Source organism: Vipera berus (genome assembly GCF_964194415.1).
Source record: "Vipera berus genome assembly, chromosome: 17".
NCBI classification, from domain to species: domain Eukaryota; kingdom Metazoa; phylum Chordata; class Lepidosauria; order Squamata; family Viperidae; genus Vipera; species Vipera berus.
Genome location: NC_138220.1, coordinates 2,452,575 through 2,467,821, shown reverse-complemented (window position 1 = coordinate 2,467,821; position 15,247 = coordinate 2,452,575). Strand labels below are relative to the sequence as shown.

The 15,247-nt window shown below is 47.8% G+C and overlaps 1 protein-coding gene across 1 annotated transcript; it reads right to left on the bottom strand.

Annotated features, from left to right (window-relative positions):
• Positions 1-9,944: 9,944 nt before the first annotated feature.
• Positions 9,945-15,077, bottom strand: CCDC27 (coiled-coil domain containing 27; the record flags this gene model as incomplete). The annotated part of the gene is made up of 12 exons (XM_081341271.1): positions 9,945-10,067; positions 10,172-10,276; positions 10,388-10,600; positions 10,763-10,840; positions 11,391-11,521; positions 12,040-12,226; positions 12,379-12,606; positions 12,808-12,984; positions 13,184-13,317; positions 13,982-14,116; positions 14,534-14,660; positions 14,925-15,077. The coding sequence occupies 12 exons, from the start codon at positions 15,075-15,077 to the stop codon at positions 9,945-9,947; spliced, it is 1,791 nt and encodes a 596-aa protein (XP_081197397.1).
• Positions 15,078-15,247: the final 170 nt, after the last annotated feature.

The window sequence follows — 15,247 nt, the reverse complement described above, 5'->3', positions numbered from 1 at the left end:
TCCCATCCTGCTGGAAATCCTCTCGTAGTTCCAACACATCGTATCTAAACCTTGGCAAAATCCATCCACTGTTCATGATATCTCCCACGATGCCAGGAGCTGATTATCAATGAATTAAAGACAATTAAAAAGCAGTGTCTCCCAGAGCAATTCTTTGCACCCAGGTCTGCTTCAAACCTACCCTTTATTTTGATGCCTTGACAGGTGTGATTCCCGCAAGGCTTCTGACATTATTGGTGTTTTCTGAGCAAAATGCTTACCTTTTGGGGTCCGGCTTCATTTTTACTGAATCAGTTTGCCAGGTACGATGGATCCAGAAGGCTTGGTTAGGAATCTGCAAAGAGCTTCCTGCAAGCAAAAATTAGCGGTTGGGGGGGAGGGAGGAAGGGGGGAAATGCCGTGATGGTCATAAGGGGGAGGAACGGTTGTAAGTCACTTTTTTTGAGTGCCGTTGTAACTCTGAACGGTCACTAAACGAGTGTAATGGGGATCTCATTTCTCAGGGAGAAAGGAAATAAAATCTCCTTCCAGCTTAGGACCACCACCGCTTTCTTCCGGGATGTTGAATTTTTCAATCTAGGCTACCATCGTAGATCAGCCTGTGGCCTCCCATCCAAGCATTATGAGCCAGATCTGACCCCACCCCACCCCACTCAGCTTCCAAGCTCAGAGAAGTTGGATCAATGGACTTTTCCTTCTCGGTGTGTGTGTGTGTGTGTCTTAGTGGTACTTGTAGTGGGGGGGGTGTCCCTCACCGGAAAGCCACAGGTGCCTTCTTCGTAGCTGTGACCGCTGCAGTTTCTCCCTCCGTGTTTCGGGGAAGGCTTGTTGCACCGCCGCGACCGTCGCACAACTCCTAACCCACAGGAGACGGGGCAGGGCGTCCACGCTGCCCAGGGAGACCACGCTCCATCCACTAATGCAGAGAACAAACCATAGTTTAACCTCTTGAGACGTCGCTTGAAAAAGCTGCAAGTCTCCAGATGTCGGCTTTCAGACTCTTGCCCAGCGTGGTGAGGAATGGTGGAGTTGTGAATCCCACAACACGGGGGGTGGGGGGAAGAGAGCAAGGGTAAGGAAATATCTCTGAACAACGACCCAATGGCTTGCGGATTGCTAGTCCTCATTAAATACCGGCACAGGTGCTCGAGCGGCATAATCTGAGTTGCTCCTTCTCCCCTTTGCAAGGCAGGCCTCCTCTGGAAGGGGGAGGGCTGTCACAGAGCCGGACCCGTTTCTTGACCCCCGAACACATCTCCAGGCAGGGCGACCACGGGGACCAAACTGACCATCGGCCATCCGCTAAGGCAAAAGGGAGACAGAAGCAGAGACGATGCCGGTTGGGGACAGGGACCAATTGAAACAGGACATACAGGCAGGCCTCAACCTACGCCCGCAACGAGGCCCAGAATTTCCGTTGCTAAGAGAGGCATTTGTTACGTGAGATTTGCCCCGTTGCACGGCTTCAATTGAAGAAGCTGGATTCACTTAGGAACCGTGCACCTTGCTTAACGACCACCAGAGTCACTTAATGATTCACTTTACGACCACTGTAAAATGATCGTAAAAAAAAACAGGTCCTGTCAATAGGATAGAATAGAATAGAATTACAGAATCAAATAGAATTACAGAATAGAATAGAATGGAACAGAATGCAAAATAGAATAGAATAGAATTACAGAATAAAATAGAACAGAACAGAACAGAACAGAAAGGAATAGAATAGAATCTGGAAGGGACCTTGGAGGTCTTCTAGTCCAGCCCCCTGGTCAAGCAGGAGAACCTGGGCCATCTCAGACAAGTGACTGTCTAGCCTCTTCTTAAAAATCTCCATGGATTCCAATCCCTATTGCGGACCAGCTGTGGTGCCACAGATTCTTTGCAAAAAGGTGATGAGGGTTGGGGCCTGGAGCCAGGTGGCTCCGATCCGTAAGGGGGAATCACACACAGAATGTCGGTTTTTTATTTTTATTTTTTTTAATTGTTGCAGCAGAGAGATAAGGACTTACCGGGGCAAGGATGCAGGCCGGGGCAGAGTCGGAGGTGAGACGAAGGCCCCAGGCAGCGCATCCCGCTTTCCACGTGAGCGCACTCGCGGATGCGCATCTGGTTTTGGAAGCCACAAGTGACGGAGCAGGGGGACCACGGAGACCAAGGAGACCAGGCGCTCTTAGCTAGGCGGGGGAGAAGAAAATATGGTATTTCATGGGCAAATAGACCTTTTCTCCACCCTGCAGAAATTTACACCTGTGTGTGTGTGTGTGCCCCACCTGTGCAGCGCAAGCCGTCCCCCACAAAGCCACTGTGGCAGGCACAGCTGTAGGAGCCCAGGGTGTTCAAACACCACGCGTCTCGGTTGCAGCCGTGGGTGCCTCGCGTACATTCGTCGATGTCTGGGAAAGAGAAAAATCAGAAATGAAATGAAACCAAGCAGAGTCTGGATGGTCTCCAGGGCGGGATTGGAGAACGGGATCTTCACGGAGAGGGTGACCATCCCGAGGATCCGCGAGAACCTCTTTGGGAGGAGTTTGCCTCCCACGTTTGTTTCGCTTGCTTTCTTCCGGAGCTTTTATCCCTTCCGCAGCGAGGCGCAGCCCGCGTGGAAAAGCGATGTTTCGCAAACCGCTGGACGCCTCCCCTGGCGAGGGGGCCTCTCCCCTACCTGTGCAGCTCAGCAGCCCGTCTCCTTCTAAGCCCTGCGGGCAGCGGCACAAATAGGATCCGAGGGTGTTGAGGCACTCGGCCTCGGCCAGGCACTGCGCGGTGGCTTTACTCTGGCACTCGTCGATGTCTTTTGGAGGGAGAGGAGGAGGAGGAGGAGGAGGAGGAATGGAGGAGTAGTGGAGGAGGAGGAGGAGGAGGGAGGAGGAAGGAATGGGGGAGGAGGAGGAGGGAAGGACAAGGAAAGCAGGAAAGCAGGAAAGGAAGAAAGGAAGGAGAAGGGAAGGAGAAGGGATGGGAAAAGGGAAGGAGAAGGAAGGAGAGTAAAGGAATAAAAATTACACTCTTTATAACCAGCCAGCACCACCTTCTCTTTACGCTTTATTTCCAGACCGTCCCCATCAACACCCCCAAATCCAAAGGAGAGAAGAGAAGCTGGTTCGCACAAGCCCGTCTTTTCCGCGCAGGACATTCAAGGTCTCAACTTCTGTCATCGTGTTTCTTAAACTGCCCAGAATCCTAAATAGACCGGGGTGGGGGTGGGGGTGGGTGGGCAGCTCCTATCTTGCACAAATAACCAATTACATCCCTTTGTCACGCTTTTGTGGGATGGAGGCTTGAGTCACATTCACACATCAGCCAGGGTGTGTGTGTGTGTGTGTGTGTGTGTGTGTGTGTTCCACCTGTTTGTGCTGCCTGGGCCAGTGGGAGAACCTTGCTTGTTCACCCCACTTCCTCTGCCTCTATGTTAAGCTTGGAGCACCCAGATCAATGCATCTGTTTGTCACACCCTGGTCTCAGATTCCTGGCACCTCACAATGGGTCCTGGTTGTGTGAATGCTTTGAAACACAAAATATATTGATTCCAACACCAAAGAAATACCTTTGTCGGTTACAAAATAACTTTTTGTGTACAAAACCTGCTTCGCTAACCATTGCTTGGGGGAGATATCCATTCTCGCAAACGCAGTATACGCACACGCACACGCACACACACACACATAGATCTACAAAAAGCAAAGCTCCAAAGTTACCGACACAATGCACACCGCTTCCTTCGAATCCCGGGTTGCAAAGGCAGGACCTTTCTTCCTGGCTTCCCTCGCAAGTTCTGCTGACGTCTGAAAAGAAGCACGTCAAGTCTCAGTGGAGCATCAAATCAGAATCACGCAGTCAAATTAAGCCAAATTTATTTGTCTGAAATGGTATAGGGTTTCCTGCCTGAGCAGGGGGTTGGACTAAATGATCTCCGAGGTCCCTTCCAACTTTTCTCCTCCTCCTCCTCCTCCTCCTCCTCCTCCTCCTCCTCCTCCTCCTCTTAAAGACGCTGTCCACTCATTGAAAGAGACAGAGAACAGCCCTTCACCTTTCTTTATTAGGAAGAGTCTCTCGGCCACCAAAACACGTCCAGGGACCTCAGAGTGAAAGTCGTAAACCAGGGCTCGGATGTAACCAAAGTTAGATGCCCTGCAGGATGGACAGTAAAGAAAACACAGCAAATAGTGACCAGTTCTGAGGAGGGGAAAAAGAGAGAGAGAGAGAGAGAGGAAAAAAAAAAGACGTGCAAGAAAATTTCCAGAAACGTGACGGGAAAAAGAGTTTCGTTTTCATCTACCCCAAACAGAAAGCAAAAATGAGATTTATTTTTTAAAAAATGATTTTTGTAACAGAGTTGTCAAAAAATTTGGAATATTTAACCCAGTTTGGTTGTGTTGGCCCCTAACTTGCAGTTTTAAGTTTTAGCTTCTGAGGGCCTCACCCCATATTTAAGAGGTCCCTAAGGGCACTAGCCTGCCTGTCGTCCCCATCGCTTTTTAATTTTTTTTTCATTTTGTTTGCTCAAATTTGTAAGATTCATTGGATGAATAAACAAACAAATAAACAAAATTATTGCTTTCTGCTTGTTTGTTTGTCTGGGGCTAATCCCTCCAGTAGTGTTGGCTGCCGGAAGGGATGTGTTCTGATCTTTTTGTTGCCTTCTTAGCTTTTTGCTGCCTCTTTTAAATGACGTGTAAACGTGGTTTGCCTCTATCGGTCTGTTGATGGCTTTTCTTCTAGAAACAGCAGCTGCAGAGGCTGGCTAAGTTCAGGAAGGCGGGTAGGTTTCCCCTTGTCCCTTTGTAATTCTTTTTCCTGCATTGGACTAATGCGCTAACCCGGTTCTTAACATATAGGCAGACAGCAAGCAAGCCACCCTACGTTAATCCGCGGATCTCCATCTTTTCCACGTCGTCGGCGATGACCACGGCTTGGTTATTCAGCAAGGTCAGCGGACGGGATTCCTTGATCCACTTAACGAAGCTGGAAGGCGAGAGGTGCAGGTACTTGTGTAACTGGAGGACCGCTGTATCGCCTTCCAAAAAAGGTCCAACCTCTTTTCCCCAAAAAAAAAATAAGGCGGGGGAGGGAGGGAAGAGGAGAAGCAACAAAGAAATCTCTCAATGTTCGGCTGCATGGATTGGAATCGTGTCGGGGAAATGAATCAGGTAAGACGAGAAATGAAAGAGGAAAATGATAGATAGAGATAGATAGATAGAGATATACATAGATATAAATACGTGTTACTCCTTGTCCTACCCTTAGGTACTTTGGAGAATAAGTTGAGCCTCCTCTTCTTTGTGGCAGCCCCTCAAATACTGGAATGCTGCTATCATGTCCACCCCCAGCCTTCTTTTCTCCAGATTAGCCAAACCCAAGTCCTGCAGCCGTTCTTCGTATGTTTTAGTCTCCAGGCCTTTTATCATCTAAGTTGCTCTTGTCTCAACATCTGTTTTGTAACCTGGTGACCAAAACTGGATGCAGAATTCCAGGTGTGGCATTACTAAGGTTTTATAAAGCGGTACTAATACCGTACTTCAAGTGATTTTGATTCTATACCTCTGATTATACAACCTAGGATCGTGTTAGCTTTTGGGGCAACACACGACTGGCTCATATTTAAGGGAATCCTAGATCCCTCTCACCGTTACTGCTGGTTGAGCCAGGTACCGCCTATTCTATAACTGTGCTATTGATTTTTCCCTGCCTAGCCGCAAGACTCTGCACCACTCGGTCTTACCAATTGACGTTCCCTCGAGAGCGAAATAGAATCTCAGACCGGAAGGGTTTAACATTTGGAAGTGGGTTAAGTCGTAAGCTTCAATGCCCAGAGTTTTGGGTATCAGGGGACGGCGCCTCACTTCCACCCAGAAAAGGTTGGGGTAAAAATCGTCATCCTGTATCGATAGGAGGGTCAGGACGTGGCTATGGCGGCCCACCATTATCCTCAGAGTCCTGTTTTCGAAAGATCCCAAACGCCGTCGGTAGCTGCAAGGAAGAAAAAAAAACGCTCTTGACTTACGGCCAAAATTAATAGAATAGAATAGAATAGAATAGAATAGAATAGAATAGAATAGAATAGAATAGAATAGAAAATCTGGCTTCCCCATTGCTCATTGGAAACTGGCAAAAGGGGACCACGTGACCCTGGGACGCTGCGACGCTGTCATAAGTACGAGTCCATTGCCGAGCGTCTGAATTTTGATCATCGCCGCGGTGGCAACTCTGGTCACTAAACGAACGGTCGTTAAGGCGAGGACTATCTGTCCCCTGAGCTCTTCCTAGGAAAGGCCTCTCCTCCAGCACTTACCCATCTTTTAGCTGTCCGCAAAGCCGTTAAGTTTAACCGAATCAAGCAGGTAAGAAATCGGGCAGCAACTTTACCTGTGGAACTGCGGGCTCTGAGCAGTGTAGAACTTGTACCAGACCAGGCTGGGCATACGGCGGGTGGCGGAAGCCGAGACAGAGACGCGGAAAGTGACGGTCGGCTCTTTCACGTGGAGGAGGCACACCTGCTCTCCCATCTCGTCACAAACGGAAGCGTCGGAAACGGTGAGGTGGAAGGCCGGGGCTGCAAGCCGAGAGAAAGGGGAATTTATGGGTCCTTTTATAATAATAAGTAAAAAAAAGCATGCTAGCCAAGTAAAACCTGAACATTTACAGCATGCCAGATATATTTCAGTCCCCTTTTTTTCTGCACCCCACCTTGTGGAGAGGCTTGTTACTAATCAATGGCGGGTTCTTGACTTAACGACCGTTCGTTTAACGACTGTTTTTGAAGTGACCGCAGAGCTCAAAAGACTCATGAGTCTTCCTCAATCTTATGACCGGGAGAATTATGTGAGCTGAAGTCCTCACCCTGGGAGCTGCAGAGGTCACCTAAAAGGATCCATAAAGTAAAGACACGAGCGGGACTTGCCTTGGCAAAGATGGACGCCATCTCCGTCGTAGCCTGGCAAGCAACGGCAATAAAACTCCGAAGAGAGTTTGTCCAGTTGGCAAATGGCTTTTGGGTGGCAGGACATCTTCTGGCGGATGCATTCGTATTTATAGGGATCTAAGCAAGGAGCAGAAGAGAAGCAATGGAGGAGAAAAGACTATACTCCATCCGGAATACAGGAATGTGCAGCTTCGGGGCTGAGAGACCATGCCAGAACAATAAACTTTAACTTTAGCTAACGAATAGAATAGAATAGAATAGAATAGAATAGAATAGAATAGAATAGAATAGAATAGAATAGAATAGAATAGGAATAGGAATAGGAATAGGAATAGGAATAGGAATAGAATAGGAATAGGAATAGGAATAGGAGTTGGAAGGGACCTTGGAGGTCTTCTAGTCCAGCCCCCTGCTCAAGCAGGAGAACCTACACCATCTCAGACAGGTGATTGTCTAGTCTCTTCTTAAAAACCTCCAGTGATGGAGCACCCACGATTTCTGGAGGCAAGCTGTTCCCCTGTTTAATCGTCCTCACTGTTAGGAGGTTTCTCCTTAATTCCAGGTTGCTTCTCTCTTAGGTCAGTTTCCAACTGTTGTTTCTCATCCTGCCCTCTGCTGCTTTGGAGAATAAGTTTACCCCCTCCACATATCCTGGAATACTGCAATCATGTCGCCCATTTCTTCTTTTCTTTAGACTAGCCAAACCCAAGTCCTGCAGTCACAAAATTAGAGTCCAGCATGCTTTAAAAGAGGGAGGGGGAGGGGGAGAAATAACAGAGGAAATTAAAAATAGTCACGGAGACAAGATTCTTAAGTTTGTCGGAGCGACTCACCGTTAATCAGACTTTTACCCTGCAGGGTGGAGAGGACGATGAAGAGGAGAGGAGAAGGCAGGAAAGTTGTCTGCATTTTGTATCGAGGTTTGTCTTTTTCCTGCAAACCTCTCATCCTTAGGCCTACAAATGCAAGCAAGCAGTCAGCAGCACGTCCATCTGCATCCGGTCAGAAGCAGGCAAGGGTCCGGAGTCAGGATTCAAGGATGAGAAAGGTCCGTTTCATTTCAAATCGTTCTGAAAGTTCCAGTTCTAGATTCTAACCCGTTTATCACCCGCAAGGGGCGTCGTGGGAAAAGCTGAGAAGATGCTGGCCGAAGAAACTGGGATGGCTAGAGTTCCCCCGACGGAGTTGAACCCTTGTCATCTTTTCGAATTGAAAAGTTTCCGGATGTGGGCAGAACAAGAATGAAAACATGGCTGGCTGCCTTGCTTTGGCAAAATATCCACCAGTCAAGAAGCCCAAGGTGGTCTTTAGCACACACAACACACACTCCCAAGAAATCTGAAATAATTTAAAGCCACAATAAAGTTGTGGCTTTAAAATAAATCACAAAGAAGCTTTGCTAGCCTCCTTGGCTGGGAAGATGCAAAAGATGGTTTTAAATATTTCCGGAGTGTGCGAGCAACATAGCGCGCGGCAGACTTTCCCATCTAGCTAGGCAAAATTTTCATCACCAACTCCATTTTTTGAAAAAGAAAATCCAGCCTTAGATGCAATCCCTTAAAATAGGAGCCAGATGTGTGCAGCTGCTGCCAAAAAAGCCAACACAGTGCTAGGCTGCAGTAACAGAGGGACAGAATCAAGATCACGTGAAGTCTTAATACTACTTTACAAGGCCTTGGTAAGGCCACAACTGGAATGCGGCGTCCAGTTTAGGTCACCACGATGTAAAAAAGAGGTTGAGACTCTGGAAAGGGTACAGAGAAGAGCAACAAAGATGATCAGGGGACTGGAGGCTAAAACATATAGGGAACGGTTGCTGGAATTGGGTTTGTGTAGTTTAACAAAGAGAAGGGTGAGGGGTGACATGATAGCAGTGTTCCAATATCTCAGGGGCTGCCCCAAAGAAGAGGAAGTCAAGCTATTCTCCAAAGCCCCTGAGGGCAGGACAAGAAGCCACAGATGGAAACTAATCAAGGAGAGAAGCAACTTTAGAACTAAGGAGAAACTTCCTGACAGTTAGAACAATTAACCAGTGGAACAACCTGCCTCCAGAAGCTGTGAATGCTCCAACACTGGAGGTTTTTAAGAAGAGACTGGACAGCCATTTGCCTGAAATGGTACAGGGTTTCCTGCCTGAGAAGGGGGTTGGACTAGATGACCTCCAAGGTCCCTTCCAACTTTATTATTATTATTATATAAAACAGGCAGTCCTTGACTCACAATAGTTCACTTAGCGACTGCTCAGAGTCATGGCAGCACCGAAAAACCTAAATTATGAGCTGCAGTTGTAACTGCTGCAGCATCCTCATGATCACATGCTCAAAATTCAGACGCTTGGCAACTTACAAGGGTTGCCATGTCCCGAGGGAGGGGGGTCACGTAACCCCCTTTTGCGACCTTCCAACAAGCCAACGAAGAAACCATATTCACTTTAACAACCGTGTGGCTAAACGGTGATTCCCTTAGCAACGGTGGCCAGAAAAGTGGCAAAACTCACTTAAAACCAATGTCTCATTCAGCGACGTAAATTTTGGGCAGGTGGTAAAGCACTTAAAAAATTTGGAATTAAATTCGGAATTTTTTAAAAAAAATATCAATCCAGATAGAATTCAGAATCCAAGGTCTGTAGCCTGGCCAGGTGTTTGACCTACACTAAGACCCCGCGGTCAAGACGTTATGACTTCCGACAACTTGGTGAATTTGATTGGGTAGAAAATGGGGATCAGATTTAATCCAAGCCCCTCATTTAACCAACTTTGGTGGGCAATAATTACATCTGTCGACTTCAAGCCGGCATTCGGCCAGATTTCACGGCTAAAACAACGGGACAAATTTTGAGCGATCTCCACCAGCCTCCCGCCTGCTTATTTTCATCATCAAGGAAAAAGGGGGGGGGAAATAAAAATCATGAGCGCCATCGTTTAATGGAGATTGGAAAAGGAACAGCTCAGGAGTAGAGTAAGAAATTCAAGAGGTTTTTTTCCGGAGGGGGGTGGATTTTTTTTAAAAAAGGGGAGGGGGTTTCTCATTTCCCCCCGGCTTTTTTCTTGTGAGTCGTCGGCGGGGCGGGCTCGGAGCTGAGCGACGGGACTTTGACACCTTTTTGCTTCAACATTTGGTGGAAGTCGAGACGATCGTTTATGATTTTCTGAAAGACAGGGGCGTCCGTGAGGAAGAGCAGAGGGGGAGGGCAGCCATGCCAGGCCGTGGGTCTCTCCTCCCCCCCCCCCGCCAGCCTTTCTACCATCTTACCTGCAAGGCCTCTAAGACCTCCTCGTCGGTGATTTCAGCCTGAGGAGACTTGGTGCCCGGCGTGCTGTAAGCGGCCTGGATAATTTTGCTACGGAATCGTTCAAACTTTCGAAGAGAGAGAGAGAGAGAGAGAGAGAGAGAGAGAGAGACGGAAGGGTAACGGAGAAAGGGACGTCCCGCAACGCTGCCCCTAACAGGCTCCGGGGCCAGTCTTACCCGGGCGCTAACGCTCTCCAGAGTGACCCTGGTCTGCTGTTCCGCCCGTTGCAAAATTTCCAGCTGCTTCTGGAGTTCGTTCTGGCTGCTCAGCTGCTTCCCGCTGCGATGCTGGTTCACCAGTAACTCCGACTGAAGCTGCTGGACGTTGCTTTGCAAAGAGTGGATGGTCTGGTCCTGGTCTGCCAGTTTGGCCTCCAGTTTGGTCACCTCCTGCAACCAGGAGGAAAAGAAAAATTCTGTCAATTCTGGGTCTAAAAATAGGAAGAGGAACAGCTGATCTGGTCCACAGAGTGGGGCTGACCCAAACACCTAACCAAGAGCAGAAATCCACAGGTAGATATCCAAGGGTGTGTGTATGTGTGTTTCCCTTACCTGTCGAAGTTCGCAGTTCTCTCTCTCGATAGACCCCATCATTTCTTTGTGTTTCCTCTCCTCCCGCAAATTGCAAAACTAAGAAGGAAAGGCAGGATTTTGGGGAAAAGTTCCCGTGTTGGGGATTTCCAATGAGCACGGTTTGTTTGTTTTTTTTACAAAAAGGAATGCATAAAAAACAAGAGTCCTGTGGTGTCTTGCGTGCAAAAAAAAATGAGTCAGCAGCTGCTCAAAAAGCCAATGCAAAAAGAGAGCGTCAAGACTTACCAAGAAAAATAAAATATTTTTTTGTAGTTTGTATTTGGATAACAAAAAATATATATTTAATCGTGAAAACAAGGAAGAAAGCTGCTCGGATATGATCCCTCTCCCTCCTTTTATCTAGTCACTAAACAAGTTCCCTCTGTTATAGGAACCGGCTGCTTTTCTTCCACTCCTGATTCAGTGTCCTTTGAAGTGACTCAGGCTCTCACGAGCTTTGGCAGAGTCGACAGTTTCCATCTAAACACTTTTAAAGCAACACCTCCCACCCAGCTCTAATGGCAAGAAGAAACCAAGAGGCATGTAGCTGCCAAACTTGCATTCTTGACACACGGCTGCATAGTACTGCCCAAGCCCACTGACCAACCTTATTAGACATGGCCTCCAGCTGTTCGCCTCGTTCCCGGAGTTCCTTCTGCAAGGATTCTTGATCCACATGAGCTTTCCGGAGTTGGGACTCCTCAAAAGACAACTTTCTTTGCAAGGATGAAATCGCGCCTGGAGGAGCAAGTGGAAGGCAGCCGGTGAAGCCCACCCACCCACATTTTCCACCCATACTTCCTTTCTTCGCCTTTTATTCCCCCAGCGGACTCTAGAGAGAAATTTCCTGGCAGTGAGGACAGTTTACCAGGGGAACGGCTTGCCACAAGAAGTGGTGGGTGCTCCATCACTGCAGGTTTTTAAGACAGCCATTTGCCCGGAATGATAGCGGGTCTCCTGCTAAAGCCAGGGGTTGGACTAGAAGACCCTAATAGGGTCTCCGGCTTGAGCAGAGGGTTGGGCCAAGGTCCCTTCCATTTCTGTTAGGTCTATCGTTCTATTAATCAATCAATCAACAGATAAAAAATACACTTTTCCACCAGCTCCCCCTCCGCAACTCCCTGGCATTGAAGGGAAATGCCAGAGCCGCCTCTGGCTTCTACAGCTTTTTTCCACTCCAGGTTTATTTTATTTATTTATTTTAATTCCATTTATATCCCGCCCTTCTCCGAAGACTCAGAGCTTTCTAGAGGTACCTGTGGCCAGCTCGTACTCGTTCCTTGCTTTCTGCAGCTCCTCATACAGGAGTTCGTTCACTTTCTGGAACTCCAACAGCTTGTAGAGGATCAAGGTGTTCTCCGATTCTTCCCGGTCGCTCGATTCCCCTTCCCCCACTTTCGATTCGCTGCTCGAAAGATTGTCGTCCTCCATTTCCACCAGGCTCTTTTTTCCGCCCACGCGAGAGGCAGAAAAACGGAAGAAGACCGTCACCGTTGCGACTGTGTTGTTATTTGGGGGTGGGGGGAATTCCCATCATCAGATCTGTTCCCATCCCTTTTGGCAACACCACCACAACCTTTTTTTTGTGTCCTTACCTCCTTCTCTATGTGTTCTAGCTCTGCCTGGCCTTTCAAGAGCTCCATCTTCAGGATCAAGGCTTTCGAGTCCAGCTTCTGCTCCGATTGGCTCAGCAACACTTTCAGCCGCTCAAACTCCTGACTGGAGTCCTCCGCCAGATCCAGATGGATCGAGGGAGTGCTCTTCCATCCCGGCTGGAACGAGGAGCTGATGTCCAGCAGCTGGCTGACGCCCCGTTCTGGATCCTTGGAGGAAGAAGATTTGGAAAGCAAGCAACCACTTAGAGAGGGCTGGGAAGCCGCGTATAAGCCTACTGCTATTGCTAATTCATAAATCTCGCTAAAGAAAACTTGGTGGCTTGGAGGGGGAAAAAAGCAACAAAACCAAACAGGTCCTGGCAGCTATCCAGGCACGAGATAAAGAAGCAAAGAAAAAAGGGCGGCTACCTCAACCGAAGTGCTCCCTAAAATCGTGGCCTGCCATTTTTGCAGCTGCTCCAGCTGTTTCTGCATTGCCTCGACCTCTTCCCGCAGAACCGTGATGACTCCATCCTTCCGGGCACACTCGGCTTCATAAGGAGCAAGGCGGGCCAGCTCCTCTCCCATCTTATTCAGACTCACATCCTGGGAAGGGAACCAAAATTACTCAGCCGAACATCCCCTACTGAATAACTTAAATACGCCCCCGTCCAGATTTTCCACTGTTAGATCTCCACGGGACTCGAAAGGGGGAAAAAAACCCAGCCTGTTCCTTGCAAACTGCTTTTTTCAGCCCCTATAATATCTCGTCCCTTCCGTTTGGTTGTTGGGTTCAAGTCCTCACCTTCTCGTGAAGCACAGGGATGTACCACGGCATCCTGTTCCCGGAGCGTGTTTTAATGTTGGTGGGGGGGAGGATGCCTTCGGTAAAGCTCTTCCACTTGGGTAGCATGATTTCCGAGGATAAAGAGCGACAAACTGGGAATGCGGAAAGAGATACATCACTCAAGGCCAACCCGAAGAGGACAAAGGGTTGTGGGGTGCCCCCTTTTGGTTAGTGGGGGGAAACAGAGGCCGGCCTATAGAAGAAAAGATTTGTAGCTCCGGGGTTGAACTGTGATTCTCAGTGAGTTGGGTGGCTTCCTTGCAGACGTTTCATGACCCAACAAGGTAACATCATCAGTGCTAGAAGGGAGTGGGGGTTGTGGAGAGGAGGAGGAGGACTGTGGGGTCCTTGGTGCTCTCTGAGCTGGGTGGTTTTCTTGCAGACATTTCATGAACCTACTAGGTATCATCATCATCATATATAATTGAATGAAAATGCTAATGTACTTTTGTGCTCTGGGTTTAAAATGAAGGGTTTTTAAAAATCCCCTTTATGTATAATATTCAAGTATTTGTTAAAAGTTAGTAAAGTATCAAAACTAGAAAAAGTGTTTTCTCCCTTCAGGACTAAAAAAATAAATAGAAATAATATAGAGGATTCTCTTAATATGAAGAAGTATGATAAAGGTTAATGAGTAAACAGAAGCGTAGATTATAATTCCCCACAGGAAGGACCAATGCTGCTTTCATGCTATAAATCTCTTGGGAAGATTCTGGGAAGAAAACCTTGTAACTGAAGCCAGACAAAGAAACTTACATCTGATGCGACTTCTCGAATCCCAAACTTCGGGATTTTGGATAAGGGAGTTCCAGTCTTCCAGGGAGATCTGGGAAGTCAGACTGATGGTGCTGAGGTTGGTAGGGAGTTCCCCAGGCTTTAAAAAGCTGCTCTCTGCTGGGGAGAGGAATGAGGTGAGGTGGGGACAGCAAGGAGAGAGAGTTCAGTTCTGACTCTTCCACGTCTGGGATGGTATTAACTGCCTTGGCCCGGGGGTTGGACTAGAAGACCTCCAAGGTCCCTTCCAGCCCCGAGATTCTATGTAATTCTAGCTTAAGCTTGAAAAAAGTGGATTCACGCTGCACTAAACTACGGTTTGCATTAGCATGAAAAATGGACATGTAGTGACTTAGGTCCTTTTTTTTTACACGTACGACCCTCACAGCATGCCTAGGGGTCACGCGATCCAAATTCAGACGCTGGGCAACTGCCTCGTATTTACTGTGTGATTTTGCTGACCACCCACCGAGGGGGGGGGGGGCGGGGGCATCATGGAGGCCAAGCAAGTGAGACGTGGACTACGAGTTTTACCGAGAAAGGAGGCCGATGTGGCCTGGTGGCAATACTGAGGACATCCTGGTCGTTTCAGGAAGCAGCTCTGAAGCACCGAGTCGGAAAAATCACTTGATATGCTAGAAACTTTCCTTTGCTCCTCGGCCTGGGAGACGGGAGAAAGTTAAGACTCAACTCCCTCCGCTTATTATAAGCTGGAGGTTTCTTCAACTTTAACCAAAAGACGAGCTGGGGACTGGAAAGACCCTGGAGAATTTTCTTTTCTAGGGAAAAGGACTAGCAGTCTTTGGGCAACAGAAACTTTGGGGTCCACTGAGGCCATAAGTCAAGGGCTGCCTGCATTAATACCTTTCCAAATATTAATACGACTAATAGCCCTTTTGCAAATCAAGCAGGAGGCATTGCCTACCTGTTTCTCATAATAAAGCTTGACAGCATGAAATGCTTTACTGGGATGGATTTTATCACTGTTGGGACGATTCCACACAAGGGTCTGCTGTGGGGAACTCGTCTTCCTCAATTCATTTATCCCCTTCCTCATTAAGGTAGGATTTTTCTCCATGAATGCAGAAACCTCGTTCTCTCTTCCAACTAAAAAGTCCTAGAAATAAAAAAAATCAAGTTTTTAACAATTATTGTGCACCATCAAGTTGTTGTCAACTCCTAGGTGAATAAATATTTTTTTACCCATGACCTGATCTTAAGAGGGGAAATAAAGAGTAGATTATCTTT